This window comes from Harpia harpyja, chromosome 9 (assembly GCF_026419915.1).
Source record: "Harpia harpyja isolate bHarHar1 chromosome 9, bHarHar1 primary haplotype, whole genome shotgun sequence".
Classification (NCBI taxonomy): domain Eukaryota; kingdom Metazoa; phylum Chordata; class Aves; order Accipitriformes; family Accipitridae; genus Harpia; species Harpia harpyja.
The window spans coordinates 38,771,581-38,789,618 of record NC_068948.1 but is presented as its reverse complement, the minus strand read 5'-3'; the positions used below and the strand labels follow the sequence as shown (position 1 = coordinate 38,789,618).

The window sequence follows — 18,038 nt, the reverse complement described above, 5'->3', positions numbered from 1 at the left end:
ACATCTTGCAACAGCTTGCACATTTTATTTGCCTGGATCTACCAAAATAGAAGAAACACTTTTATTCTAGTAAGAGGTATCAGAATACAAAAATGGAAATAAGAGTAAACTGGTAAGTGGGATTTATGTAAATGCTTAAGTGAGTGAGGAGCAGATCGTATCAACAAGCCACTGGGATTTAGGCTCTCAAGTAACTGAATCCTTGTGGTAGTAATTTCTTGTAAGAGCATCTTTTTTTATTTGTGTTTACAAGACTTGAGTAGCAGAGAGCTTACTCTCTTTTTTAAACAAAGCTGGCTCTTACCAAAAGAATTCACAAGACTGTAAGAGCTCCTGCTTCCGCAGCCTGCTAACCCAGCCCTCACCAGCGAGATGGTTCTGAGGAACATGCAACAGCTGCTGTTCCAAGCTCTTCAGGACCAAAAGCCTAGTATGCATGAATGCTCCTCTTCCCTTCCAGTTAAGGGCAGAGCTATTGAAGTGCCAGCCTCCAAGGTCTACATCACTGCTAATTTCTTGACACAACTCACACTTTCTTTTACATTTTGCAATTGAAATAATTTTTCATAAACCCAATTCTTCCCTGTGCTCTCCGTTTCAATAAACAATAACAACCAGGTATTTGTCAAGTTCCCAGACAACTTATTCTGTAACTTGTCTGCCTTTGGCTTTGCCTTAGGCTTATGCCTATTTGAGGTGACCCAAGGCTGCCAGACAACAATTCAGTTCCTACTAAATAACACGCACACACACAAAAAAACCAAAACCAAAAAATCCCCCAAAACCCATACTACTTTTTTTTTTCTCTCTGGGATAATGTAGACTTTATTACAATGTGCCTATAACAATGTTCTCTAACAAGCAGCCCTAAGGTCAAATGTGTCCCTTGATCAATTTACTAGAGGTCCCTGATGCTGCTGCTGTGTGTAGACTGTCTGGGGAAAAAAAATAATCCCTTTATTCCTTTGCTTCACTGTAAGGAAAAAAAAAAGCTGTCACAAAGACATTTTTCTTCTCCCTCTGCTCTTGACAAGTCAGGTAAACAAGGAAGGAATATCTAGCTGCAAAGGACTGTAAGAGACCAGCATTTGTACAGGCATATAAAAACTTACTGTTTATTTATCAAGCTACTGGATGCATGAGAATGATTCAGAACAAGGCTAATGGGATTGGGAAGATGTCTTAGCAAACACCTGCAAAGCTATTTTGCATGAAGACAAATAAAAGCCACTCTGGATGTGAGTGTTGTGTGGTCATCTTTATACAAGAATTTAACTATTCAGTACATTGCTGCGGTCAAAGCACTGTGACAAGCAATAACACTAATTCAGAGATGCTCCTAGCAGTGTAGCCGTCATGTTAACCTACTCCTGGTTTGTCAGTAAAGCTGTAACTGTTTATCTATTTTTGCCTAACAGATCAGTATCGACCATTAAGTAATGACTATACCCAGAAAAGCAGACTTGATACTAGTAGACTTGCTACAGAAATCGCTTCCTGCTTGCACTCAAGCAGCAGGGAAGGAATTAATCTCATCGGCCAAAATGGCTGAGTACCAATCTTACTCATGCCCGATTGCATGACTTTTGTTTCATGTGTTGTGACTTATTTTCATCTCTACGTGCGGGTTTTAGTCCCAGACTGGCACTAATGTTAATGGGAACTGCCCTATTCAGGCCCACAACTTGGAGATGGACAGCAGCTCCGGGTTGCCTCCAGCTATTAGTAGACGATTCTTGGCATTGTCTTTGCTTATTCGCTACGCACCGATTCCCACCACTTCTGATTAAACATGGTAATTCCTGCAAACATGGAATGTGCAGCCCCTTTAAAAGACATGCTCCCCCCCCCCCCCCCAAAAAAAAAGAAAGAGTACCCTTTGCAATGACCTATAATGGGTCTAAATAAAGCCTGAGCTGTTCCTTACTCATGCATAACTTCATTACTTCTGTTCTCTCCACACCCTGCCCAGTTGGCATAATTTGCAGAAGGGTTTTGGCATGGACAATTGAAACACCCACATGCTGCCTGAACTAAAAAGCTCGATCCTAGAGTCCTTTTATTTCTGAGCGATAGCTAAATGAGACTTTTATTTTGCTAGCACAGGTCCCATCTGCACTGTAGGTTTCAACCCACGAAGACTGAACTCCAACCATGTTCCCAGATTAGGACAGCTACAGTCTACAGCATCTCACCCCACACGATGACTAGGGAGGGCTTAAAACCTGGCAAAACTCCAACCTTTATATTTCATATGACTGGAATAAAATTCCCCCTAAATTAGCAGACTCCACCTCTAAAAACCCAGAAGTCACCACACATGGTAATTAGCACACACCTTGGTGTGGTCCAAAACCAAGACATGAACAAAGAACGAACATGGGCCACAAGGAACAGTCTCAAGCTTCTTCAAAGAGCATGCATTCCCCACTCCAGTGCCATACCCTGAAACAATTTTAATCCATCTTTCTCTTTAAGCAGAGACAGCACCGCCACCAACGATGATACGACAGTGACAAAGGAGGGCTGAAATTCAGACCCAAATTGTTATTCCCCTCAGCTAGGCAGTTATGCACAAGAAACACTGCTTGTAAACACTTCTTTGTCAAACACTCAATTACAAGCTGCTTTATGAACAAAATGAGCCAGGCGCAAGGAAAGCAAGAGACGAAAATGGGGAAGCAATCTAAAATGGCATGCAGCCATTACGCCACCACGTCCCCCAGTAATGCTTAGGGCTGTACTGCCACCCCTCTTACAGGAGGGCATGGACGCATGCTGGGAAAACACCAAATTCAGCTTTTCAGAATAGGGTTCAGGTTTTGTGGATCTAGACTTTGTTCTCTGCTGTAGGGATTATTTCCTATGTGGTAAGCAAAGAATAACTTTTTTATTTTTATATTATTGGTTTTGGCAGTATGCACCTGGAAGAAAAAGAGCACATGTACACATGAGGAGCAAGTTAAAAAACCTCAATTCAGGCAACACTTGTAATATGACTCTCTTCCTTTGTGTCATCCCCGTTTACACCTTTATACACTGAAATTGCTCCATACGAGCTGAAAAATAACTGGAAAGCACTTTTTTTTTTCCCACATAAAAGCTGCAGATGTACTCCACAGCAGACCTATCTGACCAGCTAAACTATCTCCATCTTCGATCCGAAAGGACTGAGACACTAACTCCAAAAAGATACCTATGACTGACGCTACAGCCAATAAATGTCACGTTAAACTAGAAAATATTGCCTTACAGCCACTCAAAAGTTTTGAGAACCAACAGAAAGACAACTTTATGAGATCCAGCACCACCTTCCAAAAGGCTGCAATATTACAGCATCTGAGGGCTACTCATCACAGTACTGTTATTCTAGCTGCTCTGGACAGCATCCACTGCTTGATCCATTACCTCGTCCTTGGATTCTTTTAGCAATATTATTCCAGTGGATAAGGTTTCCCCTGGAAAAAGTTTTTTTCCTTGTTTTTACTATTCAGTGTCAATGAGTCAAGCAGGGCTGTAAGAGGAAACATTAGAGAGTGCAAAATGAAACCTATTACAAGTCTTCAACTTTAACTTGCATTGGATCTGCAGCTGAAGGAAGAACGAAGCCTGTGCTCCTTTACCTACTGCTGAAATCAAAGCCTTTAACCAGAAGAAAGCAGAATGTGTAAGGAAGGGTGAAGACGAAAGATTTGTTTTTAAATTAAAAAACCTGCACATATTTACATAACTCACTTTAGACACTAACTTTCAGAATCGAGCAGCTATCCAAGTAATACTTTTCTTTGTAATCTCAACAACTCCAAAGAAACAAAATTGAGAGGAAGCTACTGAAAAAAAAAAACCAAACCAAAAAAATTTTGCATATAATGATAGTAAGAGTTTATATGTGTAATTCCTAAACTTAACATTTGAAATACCCCCCTTGCTAGGAGTTTTATTTTAAAAGTACATTAATTTCAAGGCTTAACTTCAGAAAAATTTTAGAATCAATTTACAGGGCTAACAGCCAGCAAAACCTACATACAGACAGGGCACATTTCAACTCTTGAGTTAAAAGATACATACATACCTGACTACGCCTTAAGACTCCCTCAACCAGTAAGCTTTGAAGAGCTTTAAATCTATCACAAACCCCTGCTGGCTTTATTTAATTCTTCAGTTTCTTTTAGACAAAATGTTAGAGAAAATAGCATGGGTTTCATGGACTGACTTTACCAAATAAATAGTGCAATGGCGTTCACCTGAAGAGCTACTAGTAACCTTGCTTGAAGGACTAAAGGGAAAAAAATAAGTGCTTATTTTACCTAAGAGATGTCTTCAACCCAAAAACGTGCTTATGCAAGCTGCGTATATTCTCAACAGCTCGTGTAAACCATCCATCAGGCAGAAGTATGAAAATTAGCTCCCTTAAGAATCCACACTGAAAAGAGGTTGAGGGGTGTGGGTAACACTGCCTGAGGCTGCAGTTTGTGAGGCGAAAGCAACTGAGAGGTGGAAAACAGCATCATCTTTGATAGGCTTCCACGAGGAAAGCCAAGTGAGCTGGACCAGTGCCATTAAATGACTTCAGGCAAAGACTGGCAACTGCCAAAGCGATTCTGCTACAGCTCCTGGTGCACTGATCCCCGCAGTCTCTTGCAGAAATGGAGATCCATTGCAAGCAGTAAGCAAGGACAAGTTCTGCATGTTGAAAGTAACAGTATCTCATGAAAAAGATATTTATTCTGCCTCAACCACAAGTCACATTGGGATGTCATTTTTATGTTTGTTTTAAATCGGCTCAGATTTAGACTGGAGCTGCGCAGATGGTTTAGTTATTATAGTGATAAGCATGCTAGAGGAAGAATATTGTTCATCTACAACTACTATGCTTGTTTCACACACATAAAAAAATACCTGTGATCATCCCAAAACTTACAGGGGTGATCATAAGGAACCATGCTCTACCTGCTGCCATTCAGAGGCTTTGTATTTTACTGCAGACATTTGGTGCAAGACCAAGAACACGGGCTATGATTAGGTAACAGATCCCAAACCCTTGTGCAAAGCTAGCTAAAATATTAGGCAACTAGTGCTTAAATCAAGGTGGAATAACCCTTTAGACACTTCTTGTCCAAACCAGAAAAACAACATGCAAAAATGCCATGGCTGCTTCAGCTGCTTCTAGGTCCTAGCCTCTTCTGCGGCATCTGCATTATACCCAGGAAAAGGGGCTCTACACAGCTCATAGGACACCTAGAATGTGCCCTATCTCACCATCATGAAGAGCTGTACAAGAAACACCTCCAGCCAAGGCTCTGAATCGCTTCAAACAGCACACACTACACCAGGACTAGCTGGAGACAGAGCACCATTCAAACAGTACTGTGTTTCTCCATTCTTCAATTTGCTAAAATCACGAGATATAACAGAAGTGCTCTATCTTGGTGCCTTCTCTTCTCCAAAAGCAAATATACAAATAAAACAAAAAAAAAATGAGAGAAGGGAAGAAGGAAAAGAAAGAAGACTTTGTGCATTGTGTCAACCAATTAAATTCAACAGAAAAAAAGATACAAGTGGTTATAGCTTCCTGTAAATTACTTCATGTAATTAAATAGCCTTCTCTAAATTACAAACCATTTAGCTCTTCTTTTATAACAATGTAACCAATGACCACCAACAACCTTTTTTATAGCTTCTGATGCCACATAAGTTGTTAGCAATGAAATTTCCTTTTTATTTCTCCCTTTCAAAAGAAGCCATTGTAATGAGATTCATTCACAGCTACTTACAGAACATCAGCAAGAAGAGAGGACTGCTTTGTTTCTCTTTTTTTCTGCTCTTGTCTGAGGCTATATTTAAGCAAATGTGACCTAAGGTCCTTATCAGTCATCTAACTGTAGGCAGAGAAGTTAAAGGTGACCTGCAGGAGTTTTAAAACATGGAGCTTATAACTGGTTTGATTTTTCACATACATACAACATAACTTTCTTACACTGTAGCCGTGTGACTTAACTATCTTCCTATCATTTCAACTTTCTGACCTTTTTAAACTTTGAAAGCACCAGAAATGTCAGGTCAAGTCTTCCCTGTTTGCTAGGGACGAGTCTTGTGAGATGAGAGCTGCTCTGAACGGCCTCCTCCAGATTGCTCCATTTTTTAAATACCTGTGCGCGTCTCGAGTTACTGAGGTCTGTTTGGCCACACTTCACTGGGTCTGCAGCTATCATATCTTCTCCGATGGGGAACTGAGATGGAGACATAAGGCCCCCAAAGACACTGTGGTTCAGGTCCACTAGAGGTAGCGTAGGAAGTCCCAACACAGAGAAAGCACTGGTACCATCCAGTGCTTTAATCACCACGCTCTCTAGACCTGCTCTAACACATGTTAAAAATGCTGGCAGCCATCTGGAGAACTGAACACATTGCTGCTGCCCAAATGCTGCTAAGTGGGAGAGGTGAATGGGGACAGACGGGAATTTTGAAGAGGAAAAGCAGTGACAAAGAAGGTGGAGGCCAACGCTGCAAGTAAAGCCTCAGGGTCTGGTTCTGAACGCAGCAGGGTCGATACCATCGTAATGATCCTTAAAAACAAAACAGAGAGCAGAGTGCACGTGGGAAGACACTGCACCCCCGTCCCCATGGCCACGCAACCTCCACTTGCTCTGCCACCCGTGAGCAGTCCTCTCCCAAGCAGGAGTGAAGCCCATGGCAGTAAGGTGCTGGTCCACGTGAGCAAACCCTGCCAGACCCAGCATGGAACCGGCGTCCCCCAGCTGCGCTCCCGGGCTGGGGCACAGCAAGAAGCTGCACTCAGAAGCAGCTGAGCCCCTCTGGGAGGATCAGGTGAGTCCTACAAGAGCAAGGACAAGTGGGGCACATGGAGCAGCAATATTGGCAAGTGAGGGGCTGCTACAAAAGGGGAACCCACTGGCCCAGACAAGTGAGTAAGTATCTCACTACATCAGTGAAAAGCACAAAGCCGCTTTCTCCCATACATAACACTTTCAGCAGCCAAAGCATGCTTTACATCACTCCGTTCAGAAAATAGTATTTGCAGTGTAGTAAAATCCATCACGTGCCTCTGTTTCATGCTTCAGTATTGGTCTAAAACCAGTTGGATTCTCCACCCACCCCCCCCCCCCCAGTTCTAATAAACATGGTCTCCTCAATTGGTGTTTCCCTACCAGAACTGCAGGGGGTTTTGAAATACATTTTTCCAGCTTAAACGAAGTCCTTCTGCCGCCTTAGCTCCCAGTCATTTTATGGCACTATTTTGCACCACTCCTCCCAAAGCACAGCATGCTAGAGAGATCAGTTATGGAAGCTGTGCTGTAGCTCTCAAAAGGCGGCTGCAATCCCATGATGAAGTTACCTGTGCCACATCTATAACGCAAACCTTAATTGTGTAAGGTTCGTACAGCACTTTAAAGAAACACTGAAGAAACTAAACACACTGCGAAGTTCCCCTCTGTTGCAGAGTGGGCTCTGTAGCCACTTCAAGAATCTTGATGAATTCTTGGACAAATTTAGCAAAACCAGCAGCACTTCTTTGTAATAGCAGCCTTTCATTTGGGAAATAAACATCCAGTATTTATTTACAAAGGATTTCTCCTCCTCCTGCCACTGCTGTGCCATGCCCACTGCTTCCCCTCTACTTTGATGCAGAAAACAGAATACCAAGCGCCTAACCAGAACTTAAAGCAGATTTTTAAATTAGTTCCTGACAGTGCAAGCAGATTGCTATTGATTGAAACGAGGCTGATTTTAGGCCTTGGATTAGCAAACCTAATGACTAAATACTGTATTGCCCATTTCAGTACCTCGCACCGTTACTCCCCAGCGGTTTCCTAGGCAGCTGTGAAGTCTCTGCACTTGCAGATTAGCTTGAGAGAGCAAGGCAAGGCCATCTGTGGCTGTGCTGCGCAGCCCTACTCAGCCGGAAACAAGGACCTCCTCCGAAATCCCCCCGGGACAAGGCCCCCGGCCCTACAACCTCATTAAGAGCTCCGAAGCCACCGAGGCTGTTCACATGGTTAAAAGCGAGCACGTGTGTGAGAAGGCTCTGCCGAACCAGAGCGGCACCCCTCGCCCAGCCGGCCCTGGCCCCGGCTGAAGGGGAGCAAAGCACAGTGGTGGAGAGACTGCCCGCAGGTAACAGCCCAACTCTCCTAGCAATCAGAAATGTGCACCTAAAACTAATCGGTACGGAGCTTTCATGTCCAAATTGTGAATTCTTGTATTTACAACGGTAGGAATGGATCCTTGCTTTAAGCTACACATGAAGCAACATTTTCCTGATTAAAAGAAAACGGACTTTTTTTTTCCTTTTGCTTTGTTGTTTAGTTTCAAAGAACATTTAAATAACAATATCCGCTAACAAAAACGGTAGCATCAATTAGAAACAAAAAGAAACTAGTTTCTGTAATTTCGGTGTTCAAAAGCAGTGAAATGCAAACACCAAAGCAGCACACACACCAAACCAAACCAATCCCCAAAACCCACATTAAAGGCAACCTTTTTTTTTTTTTTTTTTTTTGGTAAGTTAGCTGCCTAGGATTCATTTGCTTTTAATAGCCTGAGATACTGAAAGTAACAGAACAAGTTACTATCATATTAAGGTAACAGAGTAAGTTACTACCACATTTAGACCCCCTTAGACAGAATTCAGCTTCCAAACGCTACATTATTGAGACATGGAAGGACAGGCATATCCATTCCCGTCCTCTGGCCCACAAAGATGCCAAAGGTTATTTTTTGGACTCGCTCTCCTACATGGCTGCTGAACCTCAGCTAAGAAAGGTACATTTCAGTCTCTGAACTCTGCATCACTAAGCAAACACTCTGTGTCCAACCCACCAGTGGCTTCAAAAGCACATCCAAGTTTTCAATTTACCATTTATCGTTATCTGGAAAAATACAAACAAAAATCAAGCAGCTACATGCTCCTATTGCCCAACCGTCAGCACAAGCAGTATGATGCCAAGGGAAATTTTCCACACAAGGTACTTCATTAGCCAGATGAGTTTCTAGACTGTTTCCCTCTACCTTGGGAAAAACCCCATAGCCTTTCAGTACCACCACGACACACAAAATGGGGCCAAGGATATGTAACTGGTTTGAAGACAAGCTGTCAATTTTCACTTAGACATCAGAAGAAACAATGTGCATCCTGGATGGAAAATGACTTAGTGTATCACCTTTAGCTCAGATCAGCAATAACCCAGAGCAGTGTTCTCCTGGGGGGGGTGGGGGGTGTTATATTCATCAATGAATGTTGGATAACAAGCTGATGAGCATCACAGAAAAATCACGTGAATAGGTAATCAAACATGTTAATGTAATTTAGCAGTTCCAGTCCAGCAAGAGCCACAGCAACAATATACATTAATCATCAATAACGCTCAGCAGTTTGACAAAGGCTGGGGAGTGAATGAGAGACAGGAATTAACTCTGCTTTCCCTCCCTCTAGGAAGCTCTGCTGAAGTCACAGAGATGTCACACCCCCAGAGCAACATGACAGCATTAGCCTTCTTGCCCTTTCCTCCCATGCTCCAAACCCAGCACGCTATTTATGAGCACTAAATACATGCTACACCACCCTTTTCTCCTCAGCTGCTTTGAGACTCTTCCTCATCTCGGGTGATTTAAACAGTGGGTGAGAAAAGGAAGGAGGAGGTGTGAGACACTCATCTTCGTGACAAATGACTATTTGCAGAACAGAGTGTTATTACAGCCGCATTTAACATCTAAACATATTCAATATACTGTGATGCTCCCAAGCTGACTAACCACAGAGCTTGAGGTTAAGCTAACTTGAAATATCAGCAACTTTTTCCTACTAGCCCCAACACTTTTTAGAAGGAGGTCGGCTCATTTTTAGTCTACATACAGAAATGGCAATGGGTCCCAAAGCTCAGAAAAACCCCACTGTTCTACATCCAGGGTGACCCCAGGCTGCTCATATGTTCAGAGGAATAAGCAACTCCAGAAATGAACCCCAAAGAGAGAAAAACAGCTCAGCTAAGGCTAATGGAAGACAGACTCAAAGTTCAAAGGGTGACTCTCCAAAAACTGGAATGACGACTTAGGACAACTCAAGGAAGAGTAACTGGAACTAAGAGGTTTCATCTTATATCTACCTCCTACTTCATCTAAGTGAATTATACACCCAACCATAGAGGAATCCTTTAAAGAGGTGACGGGCTCCTCTCCCCACCAGCACTGTCTGCAGCTGCGGCGGGGATTCCCTTCCACAAACCACTGGTTTAGTCTTGGCTAAACATGGCTTTTAAAAAAGGCAATGACTCAATTCCCAACAAATGCTCCCATGTTGGAGGCAACTGCACACTTTCAAAGGGGCAAGCTTTACTGCAGGCCACTCTGGCTACACTAAAATACATCACTGCTTCAAACACTTTCTCATTCCTTGACATGCCCCTGACGACTGAGAGGTTTTGTCGATTCCTACCGTAGAGCAGCAGTTTCAAGTCAGCACCTTTCCCTGCACACATGTGTTGAGAACAGCCCCAAATCCTTACAAATCTTTGGCCAAAGGACCTATGACTATTTGAAATGCCCTTTTTTCCCCCTCTGCTTGGTTACAGCAGGAGATAAATGTGTTTGAATGATTTTTATACACAGTGGGAGTAATAGGCTGGAAAGGACAGATGGGTTTTTGCAACCCTCTCCCCACACCCTGAGGTACAGAAGAATGAAATATTCAGGAGCAAATAGTAATCTGGATGCTTTGTCAAAAGGAGTGAAGTATTCATCTAATTTCCTAAACAAAGCAGACAACCTGGTACTCAAATCAGCTTACCACTTTGCACCTCTCTACAAGGATTAGCAGAATGCCATAATTATAATGCCCAATTTGATTTATTAGAGGAGGCTGTGTAGAAAAGATGACAATTCAGTAGCATTGTGAAGAGAAAGGATGAGAGTATAAGGAAAGCTTCAAATTGAACAGTAATTTCTAAGCAACATCTCAATATAATTAACATTAATTACAGTAAGCTTTCCAAATTAGGTATAAACCTATGTTTAATAACCCTGAGATGCAAAAATCACCCCCAAATTCCAGGAAACTTAATATTACAGCCAATTTGTCTAGACAGCTTGGCAGGAAATGCCAGAATTCTAGGTGTAAACTTTGTGGTTATTAAAAAAATGAAAAATTATTGAACTTGTCTGTATAATTTGCATAATTAGTTTGAACTAAGAACAGCCTAGTTTATCTAGCTTAGATTTTGCTGCTACTTTCATGAACCTTACAGACCTGAAAACTTGTCTGGTTTTCACAACTGTATCAGCTAGGATAATAAAAGGTATTTAAAAAAAAAACCCTTTTCAATAAAAGATGAAATCTAAGTGTGACTTGTTTAAAAAGGTACAGTGTATTAATGAGTCACTCATCACAGGTTTTATTTTATACTCTTTGTGCAAGCTCCTCACTCCTTTTGAGTTTGTTACTTATACTTACAGGGAAAAAAAAGATTAAACTAAGAAAGATAAATTCAGGTTTTCATTAATGTGGCAGCGTATACCCTATTTAATCACTGCTGGCAGCCAAATACTCGCCAGAAGAAACAGATAACAATGTCCTCATTTTTCACAGCTGAAATACAAATAATCTAAGCATTTGGTAAACTAAGGCAGCAGCATATAATTACAGAAACTGGAGTTTGGCCAGTGTAACAAAACCTCATACCCCAAAGGTTTCTAAGGAATTGTCATGAAATCCCTAGTGGCCACAACTACTGGAAACCTAGTTTTAAATTTCATGTAGAAGATGTCACTGTTAACAACCCTTTCCTCCTCTGCAGCGGGTGATGAACTGGCTCACCCCAGCTCCAGGAAGAGAGGACCTCCCTGCTGCCCAGCAGAGCACAGCCTCACACATCCACAACGGTGCAAACACGTGAAATGCGCTGAACTCCCTGCAGCTTAATTTTAGACCTGACGGAACAACTCTCTAACCCGTAGAAAGGCAGTATTTACTGAAGCTAGGCTTTCATGTTAGAGAGGTTTTGGTGGCAATCAAGGCCTAATGACCTCCTGTGGTGTTCCTTGTTTCCATACTCAAACTGCACCACTCTCAGTTGCATCAACATGAGCATTTGTAAGGTTACTCCGGGGACCAGAGCGGAAAGTGAGCCAGCTTTATGTATACTTTGCAAGGGTCGCTGGATTGGCGTTTGGGGCCTTTTCATATAAATAAAAAAACCTGACGCAACAGCAGCTTTACAAAGGCAGAGGAGCTGATGAAGCAGAATGCCACAATCCTGGTGTAAGCAACAGGCAGGAATACCATCCAGCACTACTGCTTCTAAACGTTTTATATCAAAGCCAGGGACTTCTGGTGAAATACATGCTTAGCATTTTGTGGGTTTGGATGCCAAGAAAAAGGTCGTAGTAGCTCAAACTTTCATCGAAACTAAAATGTGCATCTATTCACCCATAATAAAAAGTCATTTTAATTTGCAGAGAGTGAAAATTTGAGCACAAACTCATTGCACCTGTAACCAGAGGGGGAACTGAAACACTATCACTCAACTACTAGCAAAAACAAACAAGAAACTTGATATATTTTAACTACATATACACTGATGAGTCTAAAAACAAAACATTTGGTATCACTTTGGGGAATTAAAAGAAAACAAACTAGGCAAATATTTTACTAGGAGTGAATGGTTACATGGTTTGCTACCTAAATACTTGCAAGCAGAAAAGTACTAACATCTTTACCTAAGTTATTTGCACTGAATTATTCCAACTATTTTTTTTTTAAATAAAAAGGAAGAAAACAAAGTCTGCTAATTTGTTAATGAGAACAATCAGCCACCAGAAGAATGGGGCCATGAACAGACCATTAGAATTTGTAACATAAAATGTGATGAGCCCTTCTGAACGAATATGCTACAACACAATCCAAAAGATTGTGTGTGGTGGAGAAGTTGTGCAAAGGGTTACATTAGATAACATTAACAATCCTTTCAAATCCTAAAATACTGAAAGTCTGAAAAAACACTTCCAATAACTGGACAATTCAATCTTTCTTTGTCTGGCACACATACAGAACTAGTTTCACAGAAGAGAAGGTGGGCTTGGATTAAAAAGCTTTTTCTTTGCATCACAGAGAATAAAAAATAGTTTTTCATCACAGCATAGTTCTTAGCTCAGAACAAATGCTGAAGGGTCAAGTACACTGGTCTTCCCACTGGCTGCCATTTGGCACCATGTTAACGGACAACTGGGAAAGTGTTTGTTCATAGATACAAGCTGCTGTGCCATGTGGATTTCAAACTGATGAATGAGCACTGAGTCACCAACGCATCTCCCTGCTGAGCAGCAGTTAAGGGATAAATAGCCTGCCACCCATAGTGCCTCTTCTTTGTCACCTCCCCAGCTCTGTACACACTGTGGTTCAGATGGGAGTCTCCACAATCGTCCCCTCCAGCATGACAACTCTTAATTCATTAATGCTTATGCTTCATTTTAGAAGGGCATGGAGAAAAGACTCCCGAGAACACAAACTCCTCCAAACTGACTTTCCACTTCTAAAATACTTGAATATTCTCTCCTTCTCAACATACCGTTTTGGGGGCACATGAACTTGACTCATGAGACGGACATACTTATGTTTGCAACTTCCAGGTGCACATTAACAAGCACATCTTCTCCAAAGATGACTATGATCTGACTGATGATTTCTATTTGTGCCTAAGACTGTAAGAACCACAAACCTATGGTATGAACTACTGTCTCAAAGTTGCAGGATACAAGGGAGGTCTGCTCCTTCCTTCTTGCATTACCCAGTACACCTAGTCTTCCATTTTAGCTTATGAAACTTGCCCACAACACAGGATTTGTGCACTTGGCCAGAAGTCTTGTAAGAGACATTGTTTTCACCAGCACAAGTTACCAGAGAAGCCAGTTACATTAACAACCCCAACCTACCAGCAGGACATTTCACAGTGGCCAATGCCACGATACAGTCGCTTCAGATGAGAAATAATTTCCCTACCTGTTTGGATAGCTTCAAAGGGAGTTTCTTCTTCATCCGTTCTTTGCCTCTTTCTGCCTCTCTCTCAGAGCTCCCAGCATCATTGTTATGGCCATTTTCACTCGGCTCAGCAGACACACAGTTTTCAGATTCTCTAGGTTTCTTTCCTGGATGCCTCTCCCATTTCTCCTTCCGCTCCTGAGGCTTTAGTGACATGTCCTTCTGTAAAGGAGGAAAAAAAAATAGTGAGTTCTTTAAGTTTTTTAAGACTACTTTTAAGCATTAAGCAGTACAAATATTGAATAAAAACACAAACAAGACAGCATGTTCTTTCCAGAGATGACTTAAGATGAATAATTAGGCACGCACAATGCAAACAGTAATTTTAGATTAGATTAGGATGAATACTCTCCAGGCTATGTGTTTGATTAATTTCAGCGATGCTGGAACTGGTTATGAAAATGAGTTTGCTTCAGATTAATTCAGGAACCATACGTCAACAGCACATGAACAAATCAGCATCCTGAAGGAAAGCCTTTAACTGTTCAACTGAAACAGAGGTGGTTTTTATTTTGTTTTGTTTCTGATCTCAGAAGGCAACATTTCAGACCCCCCTTGGGCCTGACAGTCTCTGATTCACAGTAGCATTCATATGGAGAAATGCACTTCTAAATCCTACCATGCATTCAATAAGCAAGCCGAGATCAACGGGATCTAAACACATAACAGAGGTTGAACACTTCTAAGTGTTAAGTGCCTGCCCTGAATCAGGACTATAACATACAATCTAAGCACAGTTTAAAAGCGGGCATGTCATGTCATAATGATTAACATAGGAAGTGAGATCAGAGAAGGGAATTACTACTGCTATCCCTGGCATCTTTGAGGACTGAAAGCTGAACTCTGGGTGACAATGTATCAACCTCTCCCCCTACACACACCACACAGAAAAAAGAATTTAAGAAATAATATGCCAAATCACTATGACATTAGTTCACTACAGCTAGATAAATTTTTCCCCAATGCCTTTTATTAACTGCTCAAGGGTAAAAACTAAACTCTTTTGGAATGTTTTACAGAATCTCTATCCCAATTAATTTTTTATGTGAGGTAAATATATCAGATTAGGAGATACCTTAAAAGCACTGTTCACCATGCCAAGATTTGTCAACTTCAGCCACAGGAATTTTTCCAAATTCCTCATCCCCCCTTTTCTAAATGCCTCACTTCTGACTCAAGCAATTACATCATGGATATTTGTATCCTACATGAATGGAGCTCGCAATACAACTTGCTCACGTCAACACACACACCTTCAGTACTGCAGAAGAGCTCATGCAAATCATTAGCTCTCTAGACTCTCAAAAACTAAAGCCCAACAAAAAAAGAAAATTAGGAATTGGGATGAAATGCCCTGCTGATTGCTCTAGATTACTTCCTCCCCCTCTTGTTTAATTAGTGACTGCCTCAGTGTGCAACATGCTGATTCCACTCCAAATCACTCACTGTTTGAAGTCACCCTTCCCTGTGAGGCAAGATGATGCACTGACACTTTAGGGTCACAGAGACATTGAAATTTCAATTACAATGATAAAATACATACAGGTGTTTCCTATTCCAACCCTGGCTCAAACACAATTAGCCAGCACCCAAACTCTATGCACTTTGCACAGGGGTCCTGTGCGGCTGGCAAGCTCCTCTTAAAGCACACTTATATACAGCAAGTTGCAGAACCCCCAAAGATACAATCCCCACCCCAAAATTAAAATAAGTAGCACTATCTCAGAGATGCAGAACATACCAGAACACAGCTCAGCTTGCCAAGTCCTAGTGAAAATAGTGAAAGAGCAAGGAAAATGATTGTCTGGCAATATTCTCCATGAATGATAAAACGAGGAATGCAAATTAGTGTTTAGTTGCTCGCTTTGGGTTTTAGTTTTAAGATAGCACGCTAAAGCAGCAGTTCCAGATGCCACTTTAAGAAGGTCACATTGCCCTATTTACTGGGAAGTTGCCGAGATACAAATCAAAATGCTAAGCTTTAGTAACTAATCAGAAACTAGTGCAATGGAAATGACATCTGTTAACTGGTAACTCAGCAAAACATTCAAAACAGAAGTCACCAAAAATGTGCACTTCTTCATAAAGCCAGATGCAGCTGCAGTGTGATGGCAGACGCATGGAAGATGCTGCATGAGGTGACACGGGCCCCTGATAAGGGGGAAAGGAGGCTGTGGCAGGGGAATGCCACCACGTGAAAGCACCAGCAAATAATGCACTCCTGGCTCAGCGTGTAATACTCACTTTTAAGGATGCTTTCAAAGGCAGTAAATGGCCATTTCGTTTTAAATTCTAGCTGGCTTCACATGGGGATTGGGTCTCTGTTAATGCCTTAGGGAAAGTCTTCCCTCAGCACCCACAGCACATTCACTTCACCATGTAACTAGTCTGGAAATCTGTGTTTTTCCCCTTACTGAATGCTACAAAATTCCCTACTTAGAAATTTAGCTTTTTATCCCCATTTTGTTTGGAGATTTAAGGTTTGTCTCATCGCTGAGCTACTAGCAAAATTAATTCAGGGAATACAGTCACAGCTGGATCAAAGCCAAGGAAATAATGCGTTCACTTGTAGTGCCACTTGCGTCCAAGAATCTCAAGCACTTTCCAAACAGCCGTGAATGAAGACCCAAGCCCTGGTAGCCGAGGCTGCTGCTCGCCTCTTGGCAAGAGGAAGGCCGAGGGAGGGATCCTCAGCCCCGCAGCACGCCTGGGGCAGCCATGGGGAAGAAGCCAAGTTTCTCAGCCCCGTGACAAGAAGAGCTATTCCACAGGCCCGTTCCTCCCCACTTCAGTAGAGGATGCAGCTCACAGAACTTTGCTTTTTCTGAGAACCCAGGACACTGAACTCAGCTTCTCCTTACTGACAGAGGGTGACAGCGGGGCTGTTTTCTATGCTGCTAAATGCAAACTTCTTTGCAGCCTCAGGCAGAGAGCAGGAGGGGGCTAATGGGGTTTCTGTTCTTGCCTCCTTTGTTTCCTTTCTATTTACTCTACTAAAAGAGCCTTCCAGCGATTGTTCTTTTACTAAAGTTTACAACCTCCAAGTTGGGGACCTCACTTAGCACAAGAGCTTACTATTTTTGGATGTGCATCTGTGCTTGCACACAGGCAATTGCTGGAAAATTTAAGCACATACAAAATATACAGCACATCACTACAGTGAACAACGTTTATTGATGCACCTTGACTTCAGTCCAGAAATCCCAGCCGGCACGTAAGACTGGCCTTCTGACAAACTGCTCCACTGGAGCCTTCCCCCTAGACAAGCCCAGACGAGCAGTCATTTTTGCCCTTTGCACGTCACGTAAAGCCTAGGGGTTCACACAACGACAATGTCTGAAGTCAGGCCCGGAAGCCAAAAGGTCTCCATATCCAGCCTTGGCATTTCTGCCCAACCCAGGAGTCAGCAGACCTGGCTACCTTTGCTGTCAGGGCCAATAAGTCCCCTTCTCCAAGGAAGGCTGGTGGATCCAGGCCCATTCTCTCTTCTCAGTTCCAGGAAGGAGATTGCCAGATCTTGTTCCAGAATATACAAAACTATTTTGTTCCTTACTACTCACCGCTTCCAGGGCTGTCTCCTACCTGTCCTCACTTAGGAATCTCTCTCACACCTTCCAGGGCAGGCTACAGCCTCTCCATCTGCAGCCCCTTGCCTGTCTGGGCTGCAGACGGAGAGCAGATGGTTCTAATTGGCTGCATGGTTACAGATAAGAAAGAATTAGGCCTTTCCTTACAGCCTTTTTCCTGGCAGTTACTCCATAAGACATACAGATTCTACTTCCCCATTTGCTTATTTGGATGTACAGATACCAAAGAACACTTCAGCTGAAAATGTAATTGTGGTACCTCCTCCAGGTCTAATTGAAGTACCTTGCACACCAATAGCTGTGAAGATCCACTGGCATACCACCGCAGCACAGGCTGGCAACCCAAGTATGTAACCTAGACTCTGCAACAGATTTTGAGAGTCCATAATAAAAAATCGCTG

The 18,038-nt window shown here is 42.3% G+C and overlaps 1 protein-coding gene across 16 annotated transcripts in view; it reads right to left on the bottom strand.

Moving 5' to 3' along the window:
* The window catches only part of FBRSL1 (fibrosin like 1), a 558,326-nt gene that overhangs the window by 393,473 nt on the left and 146,815 nt on the right, over window positions 1-18,038 (bottom strand). For all 16 annotated transcript variants that reach the window (XM_052798081.1, XM_052798088.1, XM_052798095.1 and 13 more), the window contains exon 2: window positions 14,012-14,212. In XM_052798081.1, coding sequence (XP_052654041.1) covers window positions 14,012-14,212 — 201 coding nt within the window. The remainder of the gene's footprint in view (window positions 1-14,011; window positions 14,213-18,038) is intronic.